At 43.3% G+C, this 21,809-nt stretch overlaps 1 protein-coding gene across 2 annotated transcripts in view; it reads right to left on the reverse strand.

The window, feature by feature from the left end:
* SNX29 (sorting nexin 29) overlaps positions 1-21,809 on the reverse strand; it is a 1,714,757-nt gene that overhangs the window by 1,460,881 nt on the left and 232,067 nt on the right. For both annotated transcript variants that reach the window (XM_078663166.1, XM_078663167.1), the window contains exon 8: positions 11,104-11,473. In XM_078663166.1, coding sequence (XP_078519292.1) covers positions 11,104-11,473 — 370 coding nt within the window. The remainder of the gene's footprint in view (positions 1-11,103; positions 11,474-21,809) is intronic.

Below are 21,809 nucleotides of genomic sequence, written 5' to 3' on the forward strand. Positions count from 1 at the left end.
TAAGTGCTATTTCATAGACATGTGTAAAGTAAATGTTTCATGACCCCACTACCAGTCCCCATCACACCCTTGTTTCTGCTAATCAAGTCTCAACTGGACAAGCCATATTTGTTCTCTGCACTTTTTTCACCTCAAGACTGATATGATTCTGCTTTGCTGCACTTTTGGAGCTTGAGACCAGTTAAATTAAACACTTAACCCATAATCTACACATCGTGAACCAAATTTACTCCTGTCAGATGATTCGAGGATCCCTCTTCAAGCAACATTTGCAACACACATCTGAAATGCAATAGGTCTCGCATTCGCGCAAGTTGGAACAATTGGCATTGTAAATGACAATTCCTTTTATGTATGTGTTGGTTTTTAAAACATAAATAAAAGGCAATGTCATTTACAATGCCATTAGTTTATTCATTCATTCATTTCATCTTTATTTCGACAATGTTGTCATAAAAGAAATCACATTAAATTAAACAGTTAAAAAATTAATACATTACGTTCAAATACACAATAAAAGACAACAGTCATCACGTGTCCTAGGAGCTATATCATCAGAGCATAGTAGATGTCAGTAAACATAAATAAATGCATGGTCAACTAATATGCCCTGCCCATCTGGAGTTAGAGATCAAGCTCCCTAGCAACTATATGAATGTATCTACTGGATCCTATTTCAAGCAGTGTTCAAATGTTTCCTTCTAATATTCCACATGGCTGCTAAGAATTTAGTTACAAACAATTAAAGGAGACAGATCCGTTTTTAGTATTCTGTGAGCTTGCATACAGTGCATAATCCCCAGATTTTTACAAAGGGGAATGATCCACTTCTTTCTAGCTTTTTGGTAAACAGGGCAGAAAAACACAACATGCAATTCATTTCCAGCTCCGAGGTGCAACCAGGGCAATTTTTGGGAGAGGATAGACACCACTTGCTCGTAAGGGCTCTAATTGGCAGAGAGCCGTGTCTCCATTGGAAATACAACTTTCTAAAAGCAACTGGACTAACGTTGTCGAAAACAGACTCTAATTTATAAAAATCTTTAGTCATTAAAAACGTGCCGGACAGATTACCAGTTTGGGCGTTCGATAAGAGAGCAGTTAGGTTACTTTCATGGTACAGGTTGACCAATTGCTTGCGCGATAGATTTCTGCAAGCATGCTCCGGGTCAGACCACCTGGGCAAGAGACCTATTCTCTCAAATTCGTCTCTTACGTACTTCAACCAGGGAAGTTTCCGCACATTCGGAAGTCTTAGGACATCCGAGAGCTCTTGCCTGTAGTTCTTAAGCTCTGGGGTTACCCAGAGTCTCCTCCAAAAAGTTAAAGGTTTGAGGGCCAATTCCTCATTTATGGGCCTAAGGCCCAGGTCAAGCCTGAGCGGCAACAATGGTGTGCTAATGGGCAGTGCTACCAACTGTCTTAAAAATGTGTTCTCTATGACGACAATCGCGGGTGCACACTTGTGACCCCACAGTTCGCCACCATAAATTACAGCCCCCCGTGCCTGCAATTTATAAATTTCCAGGGGTGGGCCAATTGGTTTGACAGAGTATTTATTTAAGAGCTTAATAATGCCCCCCGCTATTTGAGACAACGTAAGTTGCGATTTTGTTTGATGTTGGACCCAGCTCATACTTTCGTTTAGGGAAAGACCCAGATACTCAAACGTCTGAACCCTTTCTAGCCGGACTCCACCTATCACGGCGCTCGGGCGTGTTGTTATCGGAGGGTTAAAAATCATGAATTTCGTTTTCAGGGGTGTTTATTTCCAACCCCCGATCCCGACAAAAAGACACAAAGCCGTCCAGGACTCGCTGGATGCCCATAGGAGTCTTAGAGAGCAATATGGTATCATCTGCGAACATAATCGCAGAGATACCAGACCCAGCAAGTCCTGGAGCATCACTATTGGGGACCGCATTCAGGTGGGAGATTACCCTGTTGACGTAAAGGCAAAACAGGATAGGCGCCAGGACGCACCCCTGTCTTACCCCCCTGCCAACAGGGAGTTTGGCTGACAGAGAACCGTTTTTCCCACACCTGACCTGTGCGAAATTCTCAGTGTGGAGTCGAATTATCATGTTCAGAAGAGGGGGAGGGATGCCCAATTCCGAAAGCACACTCCACAGTTTCCAACGTGGGACTAGATCGAAGGCCGCACGAAGGTCCACAAAGACAGTGTAAAGTGAGCCGCCCTCGATCTTAACAGTCTTCCAATAAAGCAGGGTTCATCGAAAAATCTGATCCGTGGTGGATACATTCTTTCTGAACCCAGCTTGGTAAGGGCTTAAGATGTCAAATTCCTCCATCCAATCTAGAAGGCGATCTAAAATCAACCTCGTAAAAAGCTTTTGCGACACATCAATGAGGCTGATTGGCCTATAGTTGGCTGGGAGCAGAGGTGAGCCCTTCTTGAAGATAGGGACTATCTCTGCTCCCGGCCATTAAAGATAACCGTTAGATAAGGAGCCCAGACCCTGGGTTCGTGTTTTAAGAGATCACCAGGTACTTTATCCAGCTCCGGGGCTTTACCAAGTGGGAGTTTGGAAATAGCAACCCTGACTTCACGCTCAGTAAAGTCAAGCTCAGTCGTTTCAGCAATAGAACTAGGAACTAATCCCCCTGGTGCCAGGTCGTTGGTAGAGTTTTCCCCCTGGTACAGAGTGTGAAAGTGTTGTTCCCACACATCCGCAGAGATGTTGGGTGCTACTGCCGATACGGGTTCAGCCAACCCCGTATTCAAAATTAGCCAAAACTTCTGGGCATCTCTTGTTGACAGAGCAGATGTTAAATTAGTTTAAACTCTCACAAATGCGAGATCTATTACATTGCAAATGTTTGAAGGCATTGCTGAGTTGCCCCTTCTGTGTCCCATGGCCCCAGAAGAGCTCCCCGTTTGCTACGAGTTAAATAAACAAACCAGTGGCCACAATTGCGTATGAGGGACCCTTCTGTCCTCCAGCAGCAAGAAAAACTCAAAGAAAATAGACCTTACAGATTAAAGAAGACGTACCGTGTACAACAGAAGTAAAAGGGCCAGTCCTCATGGGAGGTTACAAATTAAGACAAGGCGGTTTTGAGGAGGGACTAATAATCCTATTAAAGAATCATAAGGCAGTATTTAAGAAGGACAATGACACATATGGGCAGAGAGCAGTGGCGGTGCGTCCACTGGGGGCATTGGGGCGTTGCCCCACTAGCCACATGGACGACCGTCACGCTAACATTCAATTTAGTAACAAAATAATCTGAGCGCACTCGCAGTCTGTTCAACGGCAACGCTCTAGCTCAGAGAGCTCTACCGGGACAAGCCCGACTTATTCGGACATCGCGGAAGGGTGTGGGGGTGGGGCTGCGGCAGTGAGTGACAGCGCAGAAGAAATAGCCAGCAACAGTGTGCGCATGCCAATTTTTGGGCTAGTCATTTTTATGACTGGCCCACATATGAGCACACGCACAGTAGTACCTTCCCTCCCCCCTTAATAGCGACTCAGACTGGGGAGGGACCCGAGGGTCCTTCTTCATACAGCAGCCCCCTGGTCTCATTATAGGCAGGCAGTAACCCTGCTCTTAGCCTATCCTGGCGCAGTGGCGCTGCTATTGCAGCACCAGGATTGGCTGAGACACCACGCAGCCTGCAGGATGGTGCTGCGCGTGGGTGGTGGCACTGCCCAGTGCCACACTTGTATGGCCAATCACACTGTGGCTTATGTGAAGCCATGCAGTGGTGATTGGCCATTTCCTCCACGCTGTCAGCATGTCTCCACGCCAGTACGAGTCAGAGTCATGAGAGTTGTCGTACCTCACACAGACTGTAGACCTCGTGCCTCCGGTGTGTCTACACAGTCAGTCGAGTGAGTCAGTCTACACACTTCCCCTCATAGATAACGTAAGTTTTTAACACAAACAGTCAGTGGCTGTGTACAGTGTTGGCATGAATGATGTGAGTGTGTCAGGGGCCCAAGTGCAAGCAAGGAAAAGTGTCCGCGTATAAGCCTCCCTCAGTTAGTCCTCGGGATACCGGATGCTGATTGATGCAGAATCTCTACAGCTGACTCGCTGAATTAAACCCGGTAATATTTTAAAAGCACGCTCCTAATGCCTTCCCATCTATTTTATGTGACCCGGCCAGCGCTGCGGCGCAGCCTCTGGCCAGCCTTCGTAATGTGATGATAATTAATATATATGATTACATCATCACTTTTGTTGAGGTACCGGCCGGGTGTGGGGGATACAAGTACTGCCTTTCAGAGGAGGGAAACAAACCAGTCCCAAAATCCGGTATTTGTGGAATATCCAACTGCAACTAGATAAGGCCCAGGGCTTTTGACTACAAACCCATTAAAGCACAGCAGCTCTGCTGACCGGCGTTGGACTTCAAGTCCAGCAACTATGATGAGAAATGCTGGCACCGTTAGAGTGAAAGTATCAGGAACCGCAGAGAGTGCTGCTGTTACGGCCCAGTCATCATGGGTATAGCATCTAACACAGCCCTGCTAACAAGTGCTGATATTGTTCGGATGCCAGCCCTACCAGACGCAGCCTTTCTGTAGCGCAGTTTGACCATTTCTCAATACGCCAGGCCAGCCAGCGAACGTGTGTGGTGATTTGAGGGTCTCAGGCGATTTGTGAGAACTAGGGGACGACACTCGCCCCGGGGATAGACCGGTCTGAACAGGTAGGAAATACCAGGAAAGCTCTGCCTTCACCCGATATCTGGGTGGAGTCAGGCACACTGCCCCTTAAGAAGAGCTGGCTCAGCTGGCATGTGGATTCCTCTCATAAATTGGCTTCCAGGGGTCATTTTGTTTTATTGACGGAATGCACTCGGACCCTTCATTAAAACCTCTATCATTCGTCACATATTTTCTATGTGGATGGTTTCGCTTACCAAAACGTGTCTGTGGATTTCTGGGTGGGCACTCTTTTACAGCCTTCACTAGCTACTTGATTGTGCCTAATTTTGACTCCATTGGGGAAGTCAGCAAATCTAAATTGTGTGATGTTCTGTTCCTGCCCCAAATGCAGAGCTGAAGGCTCCATCCTGTGGTATAATATGTTTCCTATGGCTTTCCTTTGATCGAGCACTCGCTCGTTTACTGCTCTCTTTGATCTGTCTTTTAGCCGTGCTCCCTCTGGGGGAGTTTAACAGTTCTTCGCCGGTTGACTGAGTATGTCGCGCTCTAAACTGAAAGTCAGTATTTTAAATGGCTACGCAGGGAGGAAGTCACCATACGGTACTGTAACGTAACGATCTAATAATGCATGCCAGTGGTTTTGGTTACTTGAAGAATGATCAGTGCGGTGTACAAAAATAACACAGTTTACCTCAGTTAAGTAAATAGAGCAGGTGGGTGATTTAGCTCCAAATGCTGTGTTCTTTTTAAGACAAAACTTGGTCAAAAATAGTTGACATGTTTAAGAAAGGAGCAAAACGTAGGCCAAGATGCCTGCATGCGTTTGGAAAAATCTGAGAAAAAATAATTATAATAATTTATTATTATTTTGCACATGGAATGGATAATCACATAGCAAAGCCAGCTTGCTCAGCCATTCAGAGAATATCAGGCATTGGTCACGGCGAAATCTCGTGGAAAGGAATGCTACAGGTACACACACAAGCACAGAAGTACACACACTCATACAACACTCACACAAACACTGAAATAAACACACACAGGCAGACACAGTGGGACGCTCACAGCCCCATTAAGAAATGGCAGGCCGCCATTAAAAATTATCCAGTGTTAATACCTTAATCCTGGCATTCGGAACTATGAGTTACAGATAATCCCCCTTAAAACAAGGGTCAGGGGAGTAGCTTGGTACAGGAGAACTAATTAAGAAAGCCTCCTCTTCAAAAGAAAAAAGAAATGTTTGCCCAGGATAGCACACACTAAAAGGATAGATCCATGCAGTCCCAACTCCTTGGGCCAAGTGTGTTATCGACGGCGACGCCACAACAAGTTACCTTATGGCCAATCATTGTGGAGCTTGAAAATGCCAGTCTCTTTACATGTCATTTGTGGATCAGATGACAACATATGTGTGTAGGTGTCTGAGGTGGTTGAGGGCCGGGGGCAGTAGGGTCCGGTCACGTCACGCCGGCGGTGCAGTTAGTGTCACGGTCGTACGAGCAGCAGGCAGTGACACACACACACACACACACACAGACTCACTTTTATCTCCTTTCACTACTCCTAATGTCTGTGGCCATTCGTTTTGAACCAACAATGGCCATGAGGCACCACGACCTTTAGAACCGGAAGTGTATCAATTAAACCAAGTCAACCTCCACAATACTTGCAAACACTAGAAAAATTTTATTTTCAAAATAAAAGGTTTTTTTCTTCTTTTAAACGCACGTATTAACAGTTGCACAATAAAAAGATGGGGGATAAAAAAGACTGGATGATTTGGAAAAAATGGAAATTACTGATAATTTCACATGTATTGTACATTTAATCGAAATGTATAATTTAATGCTCTAAACTCAGCTTTCAGCAATCAGTAGAGTACTCCATGGCACTTATACAGAGGGGATACTGTGAAATATGGTAGTTTCCTCAGCAGTACAGTAAATAATTTACAAATGCTTCGATCTAAAACCATAACTTAAATCGCAAAGTAAGAACACGACTTGCCTGGCTAATCTTTTGTTTACGAGAGGTTGTTCTATTAGTCTATGTGAACTTTGACCCTGGCATTATTTTCTGGAAGAAAGAGTATTTGTCCCATTAACACCAGCATTAAGTGTTGAATCATGATTAAAATAAACCCATAATGGAAATGACAGACATATCACTGGTGACCGAAAGCTTCATCACAGATAGGATAAGGGAACATGGTTCAGGAGGTTTTGCAAAGAAGGAATTCAATCCACACATGACATTGTTTTGTGAGATTGAGAACAGATTACTATAGGAATAAGTCCCAATGTCGCGAGTCTTCCTTCTGCACAGGGATGCCACTGTAAACAGAACAAGCATTGGCATAGCCAATAGGTCTCACCTTTGGGACCTTATAAATGTTTAGCCATGCAATACTTGATGTTGTTGCACCAAGGATATTGTTAATGTTTTTACTAGAGAGAGATCAGAGTTTTGTCTAATGTAAGTTTTGACTCATGGAAAGGTAGCGCAGAAGGTTAATGTGCCTGCTGCAAAGAACATGTACCTGATGCAGATCACATAATGCACATGATGTAAATAGGTCAGTGAGTCACTGCATTTGTCAGAGAGATCATTTTGTTACTTGCAGTTTGTAAGTAAAAATCCTAACATACAACAGTGAGCTATTAACTGTCATCTAAGAGCTGCATGCAAACTACAAGGTAAAAATGGTAGCCTTATGTCCTCCCCCCCCCACAATCTTTGTTTGATTACCCTAATGTTTCAAAAATTAATTGTAATATTTTTATTTTCAGCACCTGGTAAAGCCTGACAACCTGAACCATTACCTAATTTTTGGGCAATTTTTGGACTGAGAACAAGAGGCACAACCTCCTTTGCTGCTCTTTCATCCCGGCTACGACCCAGCAAACAACTGTGTTAAAGGTAAGGAAACTGATGCTATTTTTTTTTAGATTGGAGTTAGGGCTATGTTTGTGGCCACTCTACATGGTGGTTGGGGTGGGAGCACATTCTGAACATTGTACCCTCAGTGGATGGAATTTACTAATACTGAGCCTTAGCCCGGTGCTTTGGGCAATAATGGTTGTTAAAGGCACTATCAATTCCTTGCCTTGTTCAAGACCCTCAAACAGTGTCTGTTTCAGTGCCTTCAGCAACCACAATGGCACACAGAGGAAGCAGGTAGTAAGGCTGTATTTTTAGCAGTCCTGCTGTCCAAAGGGGAGCTGGTGGAGATATATTGCGATAATGCACAAGATATATGTATTTGTACTGAAATTTGATATCATTGCACCAAATCTTATACGTTGTACTTTTACTATTGGCAGGCTTCTTTCATATTGGTAAGAACAGTATCGGCATGATGAATACGGTAGAACAATTCATTAAAAGGTCATTCCATGCACGGCCACTAGAAGAGAAACTACATATAAAGAGATTAGGACCTGATCGGCCTGACCTACAAATGCAACAAGTTACCCAGGACAGAGGAAAATCTTACAAACGTACATTCTCAAACACCTTGGACACAAAAGCTGATTAGCTTACAGGGTGCCTGTCAAAAAACAAACTGTTCCGCTTCCCCTGCTTGCTGTTTAATGGTGAATTTCCTTGGACAAGAGAAGGAGTGATAGACTTGAAGCATCTGTCTGAAAAAATAAAGAAGCATGGACACACAAGAAAGCATATGGGCAACCTGACGAGACTGGGAATGTTGGGAGACGCACCGATTGAGCAGCACATAAACGATGCATACCGCCAAACAATACAGAAACACAATGAAGCAAATGATAGGAATAGACACATACGATCAAAAATAATTGATTGCATTCATTTCTGTGGTGCTTTTGAACTGGCAATGCGAGGACATGATGAATCAGAAGGTTTCACAAATCCTGGAATATTCTTAGGCCTAATTTAATAGCAAGCATAGACAAGGAAATGGAAGCACATTTAGCAAGTGCTACAGTCTTTAAGGGCACCTCTAAAATTATACAAAATGAACTCCTTAAGTGTATGCTAGAAATGATGAGAAGCCATATTGTCCAAGAGTTGCAAAACACAGACTTTGTGGCTATTCAGGCTGATGACACCATTGATGTGGCCACACAAACACAGTCCAAATTAGTCTTTCGGTACCTGGACTATGGCAATAATGTTGTGGGGAGGTTCTATGGTTTCACTCATTTAAGAGAGACTACTGCAGAAACCGTTACTGCAGCTATACTGCATCAACTGAACTTCATTTTCCCAGAGGTGCATAAAAAAACGTATTGCACAAAGCTATGATGGTGCGTCCGTAATGAGTGGAAACCTTGGTGGAGTACAGAAAAGAATTAGAGATGTGTACCCTTATGCTCATTATGTGCACTGTTATGCCCACCAACCTAATCTTATTATGCAACAGGCAGTATCAAAGATCTCCAAGACACGAATTTTCTTTCGTGATGTAGGAGGCATGGCAGCATTCTTCTCACGTTCCCCAAAAAGAACGGAAGCACTTCAGGAGATTGTGGACAAAAGGGGAACATCCTTTTCAACGCAACTTTTACCATGCAGTGCCTTTACGACGCAACTATTACAACGCATGTTATTACAACGCATAGCGCTGGGGGGCGCTCTAGGATAGGGAATAGATTTAATTTACTATCCAACACCTTCCCTACTATCCACGGGGACTGGAGTTGGAATAGTAAATTAAACTATTCACTATCCAGCACCCCTTAACGCTATGCGTTGTAACAGCATGCGTTGTAAAAACTGCGATATAAAGCCATGCGTGGTAAAACCATGCGTTGTAATGTCATACATCCGGACAAAAGGGTTCCCAGGGGATCCTCAACTTGTTGGAACTTTAACATACATACAGTCCAACTAATATATCAATATAGGGAGGACCTTGTGAAATGTTTTGAAGCCATAGAAGCCAATGAAACCTTTGATTTAAAAACTCACAGTGAAGCCCGTGGCTTTGCTAGAACACTAAAAGATAGAGAGTTTCAGTTCTTTCTGTTTTTATTTCAAGACATAATGTCAGCTGTCGAGAATTTACACAATCAGTTACAAGCACAAGAGATAAATACTATCTCTGTGAAGAAAAAAAAAACGCTATGTTTGTCGAACGCATAAGCAAAGTGAGAGATGAGGTTGACAATTTAGACAGCAAACTGCCAGAGGCTTCTACTTTTTCAAACCACAGGAAAAACATCACCACTCCGGTCCGAAATGCAAAGGAGATATGTGACATTGTAATTGTGCATGCACAAGAACGTTTTGCTTTCACAAAACATTTGGTGAGTGCTGCATTATTGGAAAGTGAACACTTTGTAAAATATGATGAATCATTCCCTGATAATGCTCTGCATGAGGCTGTGGAAGCTTATCCTATGCTCAACCAAGAGGACCTGAAAACTGAGTTGACTGTACTGTCCTCAATGCCTGTGTACTGGAAGGCCAAAGATGCCAGGTCTTTGCTGGCTTTAATTCATAAACTTAATATGGAAAAGACATTTACAGAGACAGTGGCTTTACAAAAAATTGTCATTACCACTCCTATGACAACAGCAGAGGCAGAACGATCTTTTTTCGCCTTAAAGAGGATTAAGACATTCCTGAGGAACACCATGCTTGAGGAAAGACTAAATGCTTTGGCAATGCTCATTATAGAGAGCAAGCTAGTTCAAAATACCTCAGACTTTAACGTTCAAGTTATTGAAAGTTTGCAGCTCTTAAAGATAGACGTGCTGAATTTAGGTACAAAAAGTAAACATATGTTGAATGCTGCTAGTTTGCAACCTGTTTAGTTGTTTGTTAAATATAAAACATCTGTGAGGTACTCAGAAATGCATTATATCTCAAAGTCTGTTATGAAGCTCTGTGGTTATACTGAATAAGCAGCTACCTATGTTATATGACATCTCTTTATTAATGTAATAACTGCACTTTCACAATTGATTTATTAACCTTGCTGCTTTCTCACATTTGCTTGAAAATGCACAATTTTTCCACTCTTTTTTCAAACTTTTTGCGGGGGGAGAACCCCCCCGAATCCCCCTTAGATTGTTCGGGATTGCTCGCTACGCTCACTCGCTACGGTGAAGTAGGACAATCATTATACGCCACACCACTTTCAAATGTCACCGTCTGCCACTAGGGGAGAGTGGGCGGGGCTTCAAGTACACACTCCAATACAGCATGGCTCACAGAGCAGCGCATGCACTGCCCAGGCTTGACCCAAAAATGATCCCACATTGTTCCAGACACAGGTCCAGTAAAGAATCGTTCCAGAAAGAAAAGTGCATGGGTCTCATGCCTGCACGTTTTGCCTCTGGATAGATCTTCCCCTGCCTGGTTTCTTTTTCTACCACCTTATTTTGAATTTCTGGGCAAGGCAGAGCAAGCATGCAGAACATTGCGGTTTGGTCTGCGGGTGACACAGCAAGAGCCTACTGAGCTACGGGTAACTTACTCTTCAGAAACTCTTCCAGCAGCATTATTGCCTTGAAATGCCACTGGTTTTTCACAGGGATCCTCCTCATCGTCTTCGTCGTCAATACTTTTTAAGTCCATTTTCGCATCATAAAATTCCCCATTAAAACACAGGGAATGGTCCTTCCACAGATGGATGCTGCCCTCGCTGCCCAGGGAGTTGAGTGTGCATGTGACCTCCGACGCGGGTAGCGCGCACGAGGACTCCTCGGAGCTCTCTCGGGAACACACATTTCCCCTCGGAACGTCCGCGCTGTTCTGCTCATTGTCCTCATCGTAGGCATCGAAGGAGATAATGTTCGACACCACTTTCTTCTTCTTCCGCTCTTTTCTCGGGCACTTTGTCTCTCCTGCAGGGTGCATTTTAAAGAGGACATTTTAACACAAAGTAATAACGAGGCCAAAATAATTCATTCTTACATTAAAGTGGCTGGGGAGTACAACAGGAAGTCCATTGTTTGTAATTATTATTATTATTATTATATATATTTTTTAATTTAAACATGGTTTATAACTTTTTTTATACATGAACAAATTGGCGGATCTGTTACAGGGTTAGCAGAATTGTAACAATTGCAGTTTGTGCTTCAGCATGTTGAGACGTTATGTCCAGTTTGCTTAGCTAACCCCACCTGATGATAGTTAGAGAAGAAGAAAAAGAGACAGGTAAGGAAAAGGGATAGAAACAAGGAGGGAAGGAGGAGACAGGAGACAGACAAGGAGAGTTACATTTCTAATCAATTACATATAGCATTCCATTACATATAACATTCTGTGGGGGTGTTGACATCCATTTGACTGGTGAAGGAGAGGCTCCTCCCTTAATGAGAAAAAAAGTAGTTGTCTGACTAGGGCTTTGGGTATTTTGAAGGTATTGAGTGTTAATGTACGTCTACCTATTTGTTCTGAGGGCTTTCCATGGTTACCATAATATAGAAAGCCATTCAAGTCCCCAATCCAACGCAACCCTACCCAATCCCTTGTTTTGGCTTGGCTGCATACTCTCATCTAACAGCAGTCACAGGGGAGCCACAAAGCCCACACGTACCAGCACTGGCCTTGCAATGAACGTGGGGTGTATACTGACATTCAACACAGCCGTATCAAACAAAAAGATGCTAACTGTCCCTCATCTAGCACTCAATAACAGCAGGTAATGGTAACTCCCGGCTAAACGTTTCCTTTTTTCACTACTGCACCATTTAAATATACAAAGTGGAAAAGTGTAGAAAAGTTCAGGGCGTGCCGTCCAACTCTCCAACCCACAAACTAATTAATTCCCTGGTGATATACCTACTGAGTCGCAAACAAGACAAGCATTAATGAATCAAGCATCAGCAGCATGTTTCCCAGCATTCCTTGCAGTGCAGCGTGGTAGATTAAATCCCCTAGGTTGCTTTATAAGGCAGAGGTTTCATGCGACTATGATGCAGAGGCATGGGATGAGATACTATCCCTAACTGCATAGCACTGCGGTAAGGTTAGTGTCCATAACATCCACTGTGAAACTTGTGATAGGGTTGAACACCGTGGAATAATGCCCAAATATTTCAGTCCAATATAGGGGAGTTACTGTTGTGACGGTAAGGGGAATGTTGCACTTTAATGTCCCCACAATATAATTTAATGATGAGCTGTCCCTTGGCTACTGTGTAGTGCAGTGGGTTAGTATTTCTAGGATACAGTCTAGTGAGCTGGGTGATACAGTGCAGTGTGGTGAGTTACACCAGCATGTAGGGCTGTGTATTGGACAAGTGGCCCTAGGATGCAGATATTATACCCTTCAGCCTCGCACAATACACTATTATGAGTGAATATCCAGGGCCCGAGTTACACAAATGCCCCAGGGGCACAGTGGGCACTTTCACCCAATGTTTGCACCACGGCACACTTATTTACTACAGAAGAGGGCGCACATGCTTATGGGGGCCCTATAGTAATACCTACTGAGCAGTTGAACATTTTATGCTTGAGCAAAGTGAATGATGTGTATCCTCATATGCAAGGCGACATTTCCACACAGAAAAAAGGGACCACTTTCTTACCTCAGAGCTTGTGCCTTATTGCTGATGTGAACACAGGGGGCAAAAAAGGGTCTGAACGGTGGACTAACTGTTCACCACTCTGAAAGTGACGCACAGTTAAGGCACCTCATACGGCCATGTGGGAAGATACAATGAGGGTCTCTGGGACCCCAAGAGAGCTTACCACCCTCCAGCAGGGTGAAGTCAGAAACTTACAACATCACCTTCCCCCTCCTCTAACCCCCCACGTGGGAGAGCAACCTAGCCCAGCCTTGCATAGGCATGCCAGGTCTGCTTTTAAAGAGAGACAGAAAGGTAGTTTGAGAACTACCACTCCCATCTTTCACCACAGCTCTCTCTGCAGCCTTCCCTTTAGAGAGTGTGCATTATTGTTGCAATCAGTGCCCAGTCTTATGGTCCCATTTGTTGCAAGGCGCACCCACTGAGGAAGCGAAGCTATAGCTATATATATATATATATATATATAGATATATATATATATATCTATATATATATATATCTATATATATATACATATATCTGCAAACGAGATATAATCGTGTACTAAATTAACATCTTGAAACACTCCAAAATGTGAAAATCAGCAATGAACGTCAATTAGAACAGCAATTGGGTACATATTTGTATTGCTTCCTTTTGCTGTATATGCACTTCACTGGCATTTGGAACTAAAGCTGTCCTCAGTATGATAAAAAAACACACTATTATAAAAGTAAAGGAGTCTGACTCAAAGAAAAATACACCTCGGATGAACCAAAAGGAGGACTCAATTAGATGAAGGCAGATTAAAGGTGACATTGTTTTTTGGTAGATTAGTAACTTTACCGATACTCATACAAGTCATACTTTGCTGGATGGAACATAACATGAGATATTAGCGTTTGAAATTCAGAAGTACTCTTATAGCCTATTTGGTGGAGCGATTATCTATAACTCTCCCGGTTACAAGGCTGACTTTAGTACCCAGCTTCTTACCCAGTTGTTTACCGCATGTCTGAAACATAGGAGTTACCTAGTAATAAGTGATTTTAATGTCCATTTTGAGGATACAAATGACTGTTCTACTAAGCATCTTAGTAGTGATATGGAGATTTTGCAGTTAAAACAATGGGTAGGTGAACCCACCCATCTTGCTGGACACACCCTGGACTTGGTCTTTTCTAACAGAATCGATTACTATAAATGAAATGAGACCCTTACTTTGGACAGACCACTCTCTGATTGCTTTCTCCCTGAGTCTTCCAAAGAAGTCCTCTCGTTCTCAAATTCCAGTAGCAGGAGTAAAGAGGGCTTGGAGGTAGGTTACTCCAGAGAAATTTGAGCAGCATTTTAACTCCAGGGACTGTGACGACCCCGAATCAAAAGTAGGAGGGTTGAGTGCAGATAAACTCTAGGATAAAATTTTGACTTATGTGCCCCCCAAATAAGAAACAAGCACCAGGCTAGAATTAAATCAGAAAAATGGTACTCCTTGGATCTCAAGATACTGAAAAGAAAATGCTAAATTCGTGAGCATAAATGGAGGATGTCTAAAACAGGCATAGACAGACAGTCATATAAGGGGGAAATGAAAAGTTACAATATTGCAATAAAGAATGCAAAAAAGACCTACTTCTCTAATCGCGTGGCTATGAATTGCGGCTCATCCAAAGAATTATTTCAAATTGTGAAAGAGCTTTACAATCCAGCCAGTATGTCGCAAACCCTGACTCCATCGCATGAGGACTGCGAGGCGATTAGTAGGTTCTTCGTGGACAAGATTGAGGGGATTAATACCTCCCTCCATGATAAGCAGCCACCTGGTGAGTTAAAACGGGAGTTTTTCAATTCCAAACCAAACACTGTGGTCCACCTTGATAGCTTCGGTCCATTTACCGAGCAAGAGGTGGAAAAAACTATGATGGAAGTTAAATCAGGATCCCCACTAGACCCCGGCCCCCATTATATTTTTCCGCGGATTGCCCCAGTTATTTGCCCTCTTGCTACCCAAGTCCTCAACCAATCATTGTGCCCCCCTGTATTTCCAGAGATCTGGAAGAAAGCTACTGTAACTCCTTTGTTAAAAAAGGCAGGTCTCGACGTCCATAATCAAGGGAACTACCGTCCTATATCACAACTGCCCTATCTGTCTAAAGTAATGGAGAAATTAGGGAACAGACAGTTAACGTAGTATCTGGAAGCCAATGAACTTCTGGATAGTTCCCAGACAGGCTTCAGAACTAATAATAGTACTGAGACGACACTCTTAGCAGTATTGGACAACATCAGATGTGTGGCAGATAAGGGAAAAGATGTTGCATTAATATTATTGGACCTGTCCGCAGCGTTCGATACAGTTTCACACAATCTCTTGTTAAAAGTACTATTCACCATGGGCATACACTCTAAAGCTCTACAATGGCTCCACTCATTTCTGACCAACCAAATGCAAACCATACAGCTGGGTACTTTCTCTTCCACTTCATCCTTGATTAAATATGGTGTACCACAGGGTGCACTCTTTTTAATATTTATGTGTTCTCTTTGGCAGAGATATGTGGAAAGTGGGGCATCAATATATGTTCCTATGCAGATGATACCCAGCTGATAGTTGCTTTAGATTGACAAGATGACACTAGGACCAGACTTATCAGCTACCTTACAGAAATGGCAGCAAGGATGTCGGTCCATTGTCTGAAATTAAATGCAGACAAGTCGGAAATTTTATTGTTTGGGGGTGCTTATCAAGTTTGGAACACAACTTGGTGGCCTTCTACATTGGGTAATCCTCTGGTTCCCAAACAGGTGGCAAAAAATCTGGGAATTCTCGTGTATAACGTACACACCATGCAGAATCAAGTACATGCACTCAGCGGGAAAAGCTTTGCTATCCTAAAAATGCTAAACAGAACATTCCAGTGGATTCCGCTGGAGTGTAGAAAAACCCTGGTTCAGGCACTGCTTATTAGTAGGCTAGATTACGGGAATGCTCTTTTGGTTGGTATAGGGGACTACCTCTTCTGCTGATTCCAGCTAGTCCAGAATGCGGCGGCTAAAGCAGAATGTAATATGAAGAAGTATAGCTCAGCCACGGAATGCACGAATACCCTACACTAGCTCCCTATGAGACAGAGGGCCATGTTCAAATTATTGTATCATGCACACAAGGCCCTGCATCAGGCCGGACCGAAAATTCTCCAAGGCAGAGTCAAGTTCTATCTTCCCAATCGGAATTTGCGATCATGCCATCTAGCCAAGGCAACCACTAAGCGTATTAAAAAGTCTAGATTAGGGGGCCACTCCTTTTCTTATTTGGCGACAAAATCTTGGAACGAATTTCCATCTGAACTTCGACTTATCAATTGCCACCCGCTATTCAGGAAAAAGCTGAAAACACACCTATTTCCCAAAGCCTGATAAGTTTTAGAATCTCCCTCACTACTGTATTTTTCAACTGTAAAGGGCCGTCCGTTAGCGCCGTGATATCCATTCGGATGAATGTCGGTCTTTATAAATAAATTCTTAAGAATCAATACTTCAAACACAGAATTTCTTTTACTCTCCCCCAGCACTATCCATAACAATAGATGTATCCTGTTTAACAGCATTAAGAATGAAGGTATTTTTCCAAAACTCATCACCCCTTGACAAACCCCTAGGTTTCATACTAGGCGTAAAACTTCACCTCAAGGTGCACATTCAGCTCATGGTTAAATCGGCAAGATTTCAACTCCTGAAGCATGAAAACCTTAAGCGTGTACTCTCTACCCATGACTTAAATCATCACAACAAGCATTGGTACTTTCTCATCTTAACTGCAGGTCAGCCCTCTTTACCCGTCTCCGTAGAAGCAGACTAGCTAAACCGAGCACTGTCTTTCACGTTGCCTCAAGATTTCTAACCAACTGCAAAAATGTGAACACATCACCCCACTCTTGCCTTACTCAACTAGCTACTAATGCAAGATGTATCATAAGAACCGCTCACATTAGCTACCAAGTCTTCCGTCTCAAAACTCCTAGATACTTCTCTCAAAGTTATCCAAGTCTGGAGGCTCACAAAAACCACAATTTAAAAGCAAAAGATCTTTCTGCATCACACCTTTCAACAAAATGCACCTTTAAACCATCATCCTTGGATAATGCCCACACAATTTAGAAAAGTCTTCGCGTTCATATGCACTACTCCCCCAATTTCTCTGCCTACAATACCGACTAAAAAGTTGTTAATAGATAACAATCTTAATGTGATTAAATAAACCTCCTTTGTTTGCTCTGTATAATTAGCAACAATTTGCTCAACTGCTAATTTAACTGTATTACATTTGTAAGCTGAGCTTAATTACTTTCTGTTATTTTACCCCGGGTGCAAGATGCTGAACTCTATTGTACCTTCTTATGTCAGCAACTAGTCTGAAACATACTGAGTAGTTTTCACTCATTGCATATCAAATGATCCAGAAGTGCAGGCATTAACTATGATAGAGTACATGTCTGCCGCTGAGAAGTGCCAGTACTCATCCACTAAAAGCAGTGCATGCCTACTGGGAGGGGCAGGTACTCGCACTTTCCAATGAAATAAGTGAAGGTGCTCAGCACCCAAGAGTACTTGCCCACTTGAAGCAGGGATCTCACAGTACTCGAGTATTAAATGGCAACTATTCTTCAGATACTCAAGACTTCCTGGACATTATCTCCTTATCTACTCCCAAGTCTCATCCCTTCATACTGATAAAGAGATCCTACCTTTCACACTTAGGCCCCTATTTACTATATATTTAAGGCAAGAGTTCTTCCACTGAAATGGGTAATTCAATGGCAGCGCAAGTGGTGATCTGTGAAAAAGGCAAGGCCTCGCTCTTTCCTCAATTCACTTTGTAGCAGGATACTGCTGCAAAGGCATTAATATTCTCCAACACTTTAGGGATGGAGAAGGATAAGGCCGATAAGGTAAGCAAAATATCATCTGCATATAGATACATTCTTGAAGGACCTCCGGGTGTTGGCACATTGACACTGCTAAAGGTTCCACTGCAAAGAGAAATAACAGGGGGGTGAATGGGCAACCTTGACGAGTACCCCTTTGGGCCAGGAAGGAGTCAGAAATCACCATAATTGACCTGCGCTGAGAGGGAATCATAAGGCCTTTCACCCTGGAGTTGAAGGCCACATTTCTGGAGTGTGGCAAACAAATGGTCCCATTCTAGCCTGTCAAAGGCCCTTCATGCATCTAATGACAATGCCAGGGCTTAATCTGTGAGGTCCACTGATTACCAATGTAAATGTAAATGTAAATGTATTGCGACTTATATAGCGCACGTATCACCCGAAGGCATCAAGGCGCTTGCTTAGGGAACCCATCCTGGTATTCCCCTGTGAGATACCCCGGCAGGGTATCCACAAGGTGAAAGCCAGGCATCCCGCCGCGAGGGGCCATAGTGGAGATTAAGCAAGCTATTGCCCAGAGTCGCAGAGTGTGACCCCGTGAGTCGAGTAGGCACCGGAGCGAGAATTGTCGAGTCCGTGGAATTTTTGAGCCCGAGACCCGCCGAGGCGGGGAATCGAACCCTGGTCCACGGCCGATCTCAGCTTCCAGGTCTGCCGCCTCTAACCACTGAGCCACGCTTCTCCACTCCACACCATATGAACTAATGTGCGGAGAGGATTATGTGATGGACGGCCTGGTAAAAATCCCATTTGCGAATGATGAATAAGAGAGGTAAGGATCGCTTAAGGCGAGCTGCTACAATGCTCGGCACTATCTTGATGTCCTCATTGAGCAAGGATATGGGGCAATAACCTTCACAAAGGAAAGGATATTTTCCTGGTTTGGGTAGAACAGAAATCAGAACCCTGTTGGATAATATACCCAAGGAGCTTGAATGGTTAGCCTCAGCGAAGGTCTCATTTAAAAAATCCACCACTTCGGATTTGGTCCATTTATAGAACACTGTCTGGAAACTATCCTCACCTGGGGCTTTGTGATAGGATAGATCCAAGATGGCCTGCTCTATCCCCTCTTTGGATATCTCGCCCTGAAGCAACTGTCTACCATCCTCTGAGAGGAAAGATAAGTGAATACCTTCCGGGAAGGTGTTTATTTTATTTGCTTCTTGAACTATTTCCGGGGAGTAGCGGGTCTTGTAATAGGATGCAAATGCATCTACAATTTCCTGCAGCTTAGTGACCAGTGCCCCTGACTCGGTGACAATAGCAGGAATGGCCATTACCACTTCCCCCTGCTTGAGCTACACCGCCAGAAGGCGTCCTGCCATCTTTCCCTATTCATAATGATGGTATTTCAACATCTGTAACGCAAACTCAGCTTTAGAGGTGAAGATGGTATTCTTTTTCTGGTGCTCCTTCATTTGCTTGTTGAACAGGGCTGAATCTCTCATTAGCTGTCCCCTGATGGTCGCCTTCATCGCCACCCACAATGTCAGGGCAAAGTCGACTGAACCATCACTGCTCTCCCGATAAGTATGTACATGAGGTTTAAGCTGTGCCTTGCTCAGTGGTTTGTTATATCGGGAAAGGTTGAGGTGACAAGGTTTGCGTATTGGCTGGGACAGATCCAAATCAGCCTCCAGGGTAATAGATGAATGGTCTGAAAGTATGCCCGCTAATATTGAGGTCTCACAGAGAACCGTACGTAAATGATGAGTCATCAGGAAAAATTCGAATCGTGATTGTGTACCATGGACCGGGGACAAATATGTGTATTCCCAGTACGTCGAATGTAAAAGACACCATACATCGCTTAGGCCGTGATCAATCACAAGATCTCCTAGGAGGGCCCTGTAAGCATTAGTCGATACATCAATTGGATCTGTGCGGTCTAAGATCACATCTCAGGCTAAGTTCCTATCCCTGTCTATTAAGATGTTGACAGTATCTAGCGCAGTCAAAACTCATGTGAGTTGAAGAAGGAAGGCGCACTTCTAACCAGTAGGTGCAAATACTGAACCTATGCATGTTACCTTACCGTTGATTTTTAATTTAGCAAACACATAGCTACCCTACGGATCGACCCAAATCTTAAGCAGCATATCCAAAGAGGTTTTCAGAATCAGGATGGATACACCACGTTTCCATGGAGTTGGTAATTCATCCCCCTCTCTCATAGGACAACAACTGTGTATCTCCTTGTCTACCCAATCCCACCGAAGCTTCTCCGCTTCTTTCTCGATAAGGTGTGTCTCCTGGAGGAGAGCTATGTCAGCATGTTTGGAGTTGAGATAAGAAAGCACTTTTTCGTGCTTAATGTAGTGAGTAAGATCACTGATATTCCCTGAAAGAATGCACAAGGGGGTGCTCATGGTCACGGACAGCACGAGCTTCAAAGGAAGCGTCAGAAGGTCATAAAGGCGCAGGAATGTTAGTCAAATCCTACTGACAGTCTACAGGTTGTTATTGAAAGGGCAGACCAGAACAGATAAGGAGAAGCAAATACGCAAATAAGAAAAAGTATTGAATAAAGGGAGAAAGCGGTGATGTGACAGAGATCAGATGAAATGTAGGAAAAGGTGGAAGGGATGAGTTAAGGTGGTGGGAGGAAAGAGAAAAACATGAAAAAATAAACACAATACTTTGTGAACCAGAAAACAATTATACAAGTAGTAGAACTGCTGTGTCCTATTAACTGTAGCCAGCCGGTCTACACCTAAAAGGCCATCGCATCTGTTAGATCGTGCAGTGAGTGATCTTGAGGGAAAAAATATATATATGGGACGATAAACACTACAACGTATTCAGGGCGTAGGTAATGTTAAAGATCAGACTTTAATTGAGTAATGGCCTGGAAGAGAAAAAAGCATACTTTGTTCTTATGCCTACAGATTGAGGGGAGAGGCAATTGAAGGGGAATAGGACATACTATGTCTCAGCATTAGGCAATACAATGCACTGTGTGAGTTTTTACTCCATACAGTGTATGTTTGAGGGGAAATGGGAATAAAAGCAGTAAAATGTGGCGGAGATATACGTCTGTTTGTTTGTTTTGGTATTCTAATCTGTAGAAAGTGTGACCATGTGGAGCATGACTGTGTATGTCTTTATATATGAGGAGATGTTAGAGGGCAGAGAATGATTGCCTTTGCCAGACTACCGAGTAAAACCTGGTATCAAATATTTAATAATGAACTACAGTAAACATTGTGTCAAAGACAGACAGGGATAAAGATGATTTAATTAGTGACAAATAAGCCGTAAATTATACTCAGTCTACATGCTAGGTTTCGCGTCGAATACACCAGCCATCAGAAGGGTTCAGCTTAAGTGGTGATCGTGACTTATCTCGCCCTCTGTCTTGTGTGTGTTCAACCATCGCTGTTAGTTTTATCTCTTCAGCATGCTGTATTCGTTACCTTTGGTCCTGTAAGGACCCTTTTGCATGTGTTTCAGAGCTCCTGTGGACAAGAGGGTCCCTTTCCGTGGCAAGAAGATCAGAGGGGAATTTAAGTGTCCATGGTCCCTTCAAGCATTCCATCTAAAAATGCTTGCAGCTCCTCTGGATCAAAGAAGTTTCTCGACTTTCCGTTCATTGTAATCCACATGCATGCAGGTTCGAAGAGGCCAAATTTATTATCCCATTTGCGAAGGAGTGGTTCCAAGGAGAAAACAGCCTTTCTCTGATTACTTGTTTCCTTTGCCGCATGAAGCAG

The sequence above is a fragment of the Lissotriton helveticus genome, chromosome 10, assembly GCF_964261635.1.
Source record: "Lissotriton helveticus chromosome 10, aLisHel1.1, whole genome shotgun sequence".
Lineage (NCBI taxonomy): Eukaryota > Metazoa > Chordata > Amphibia > Caudata > Salamandridae > Lissotriton > Lissotriton helveticus.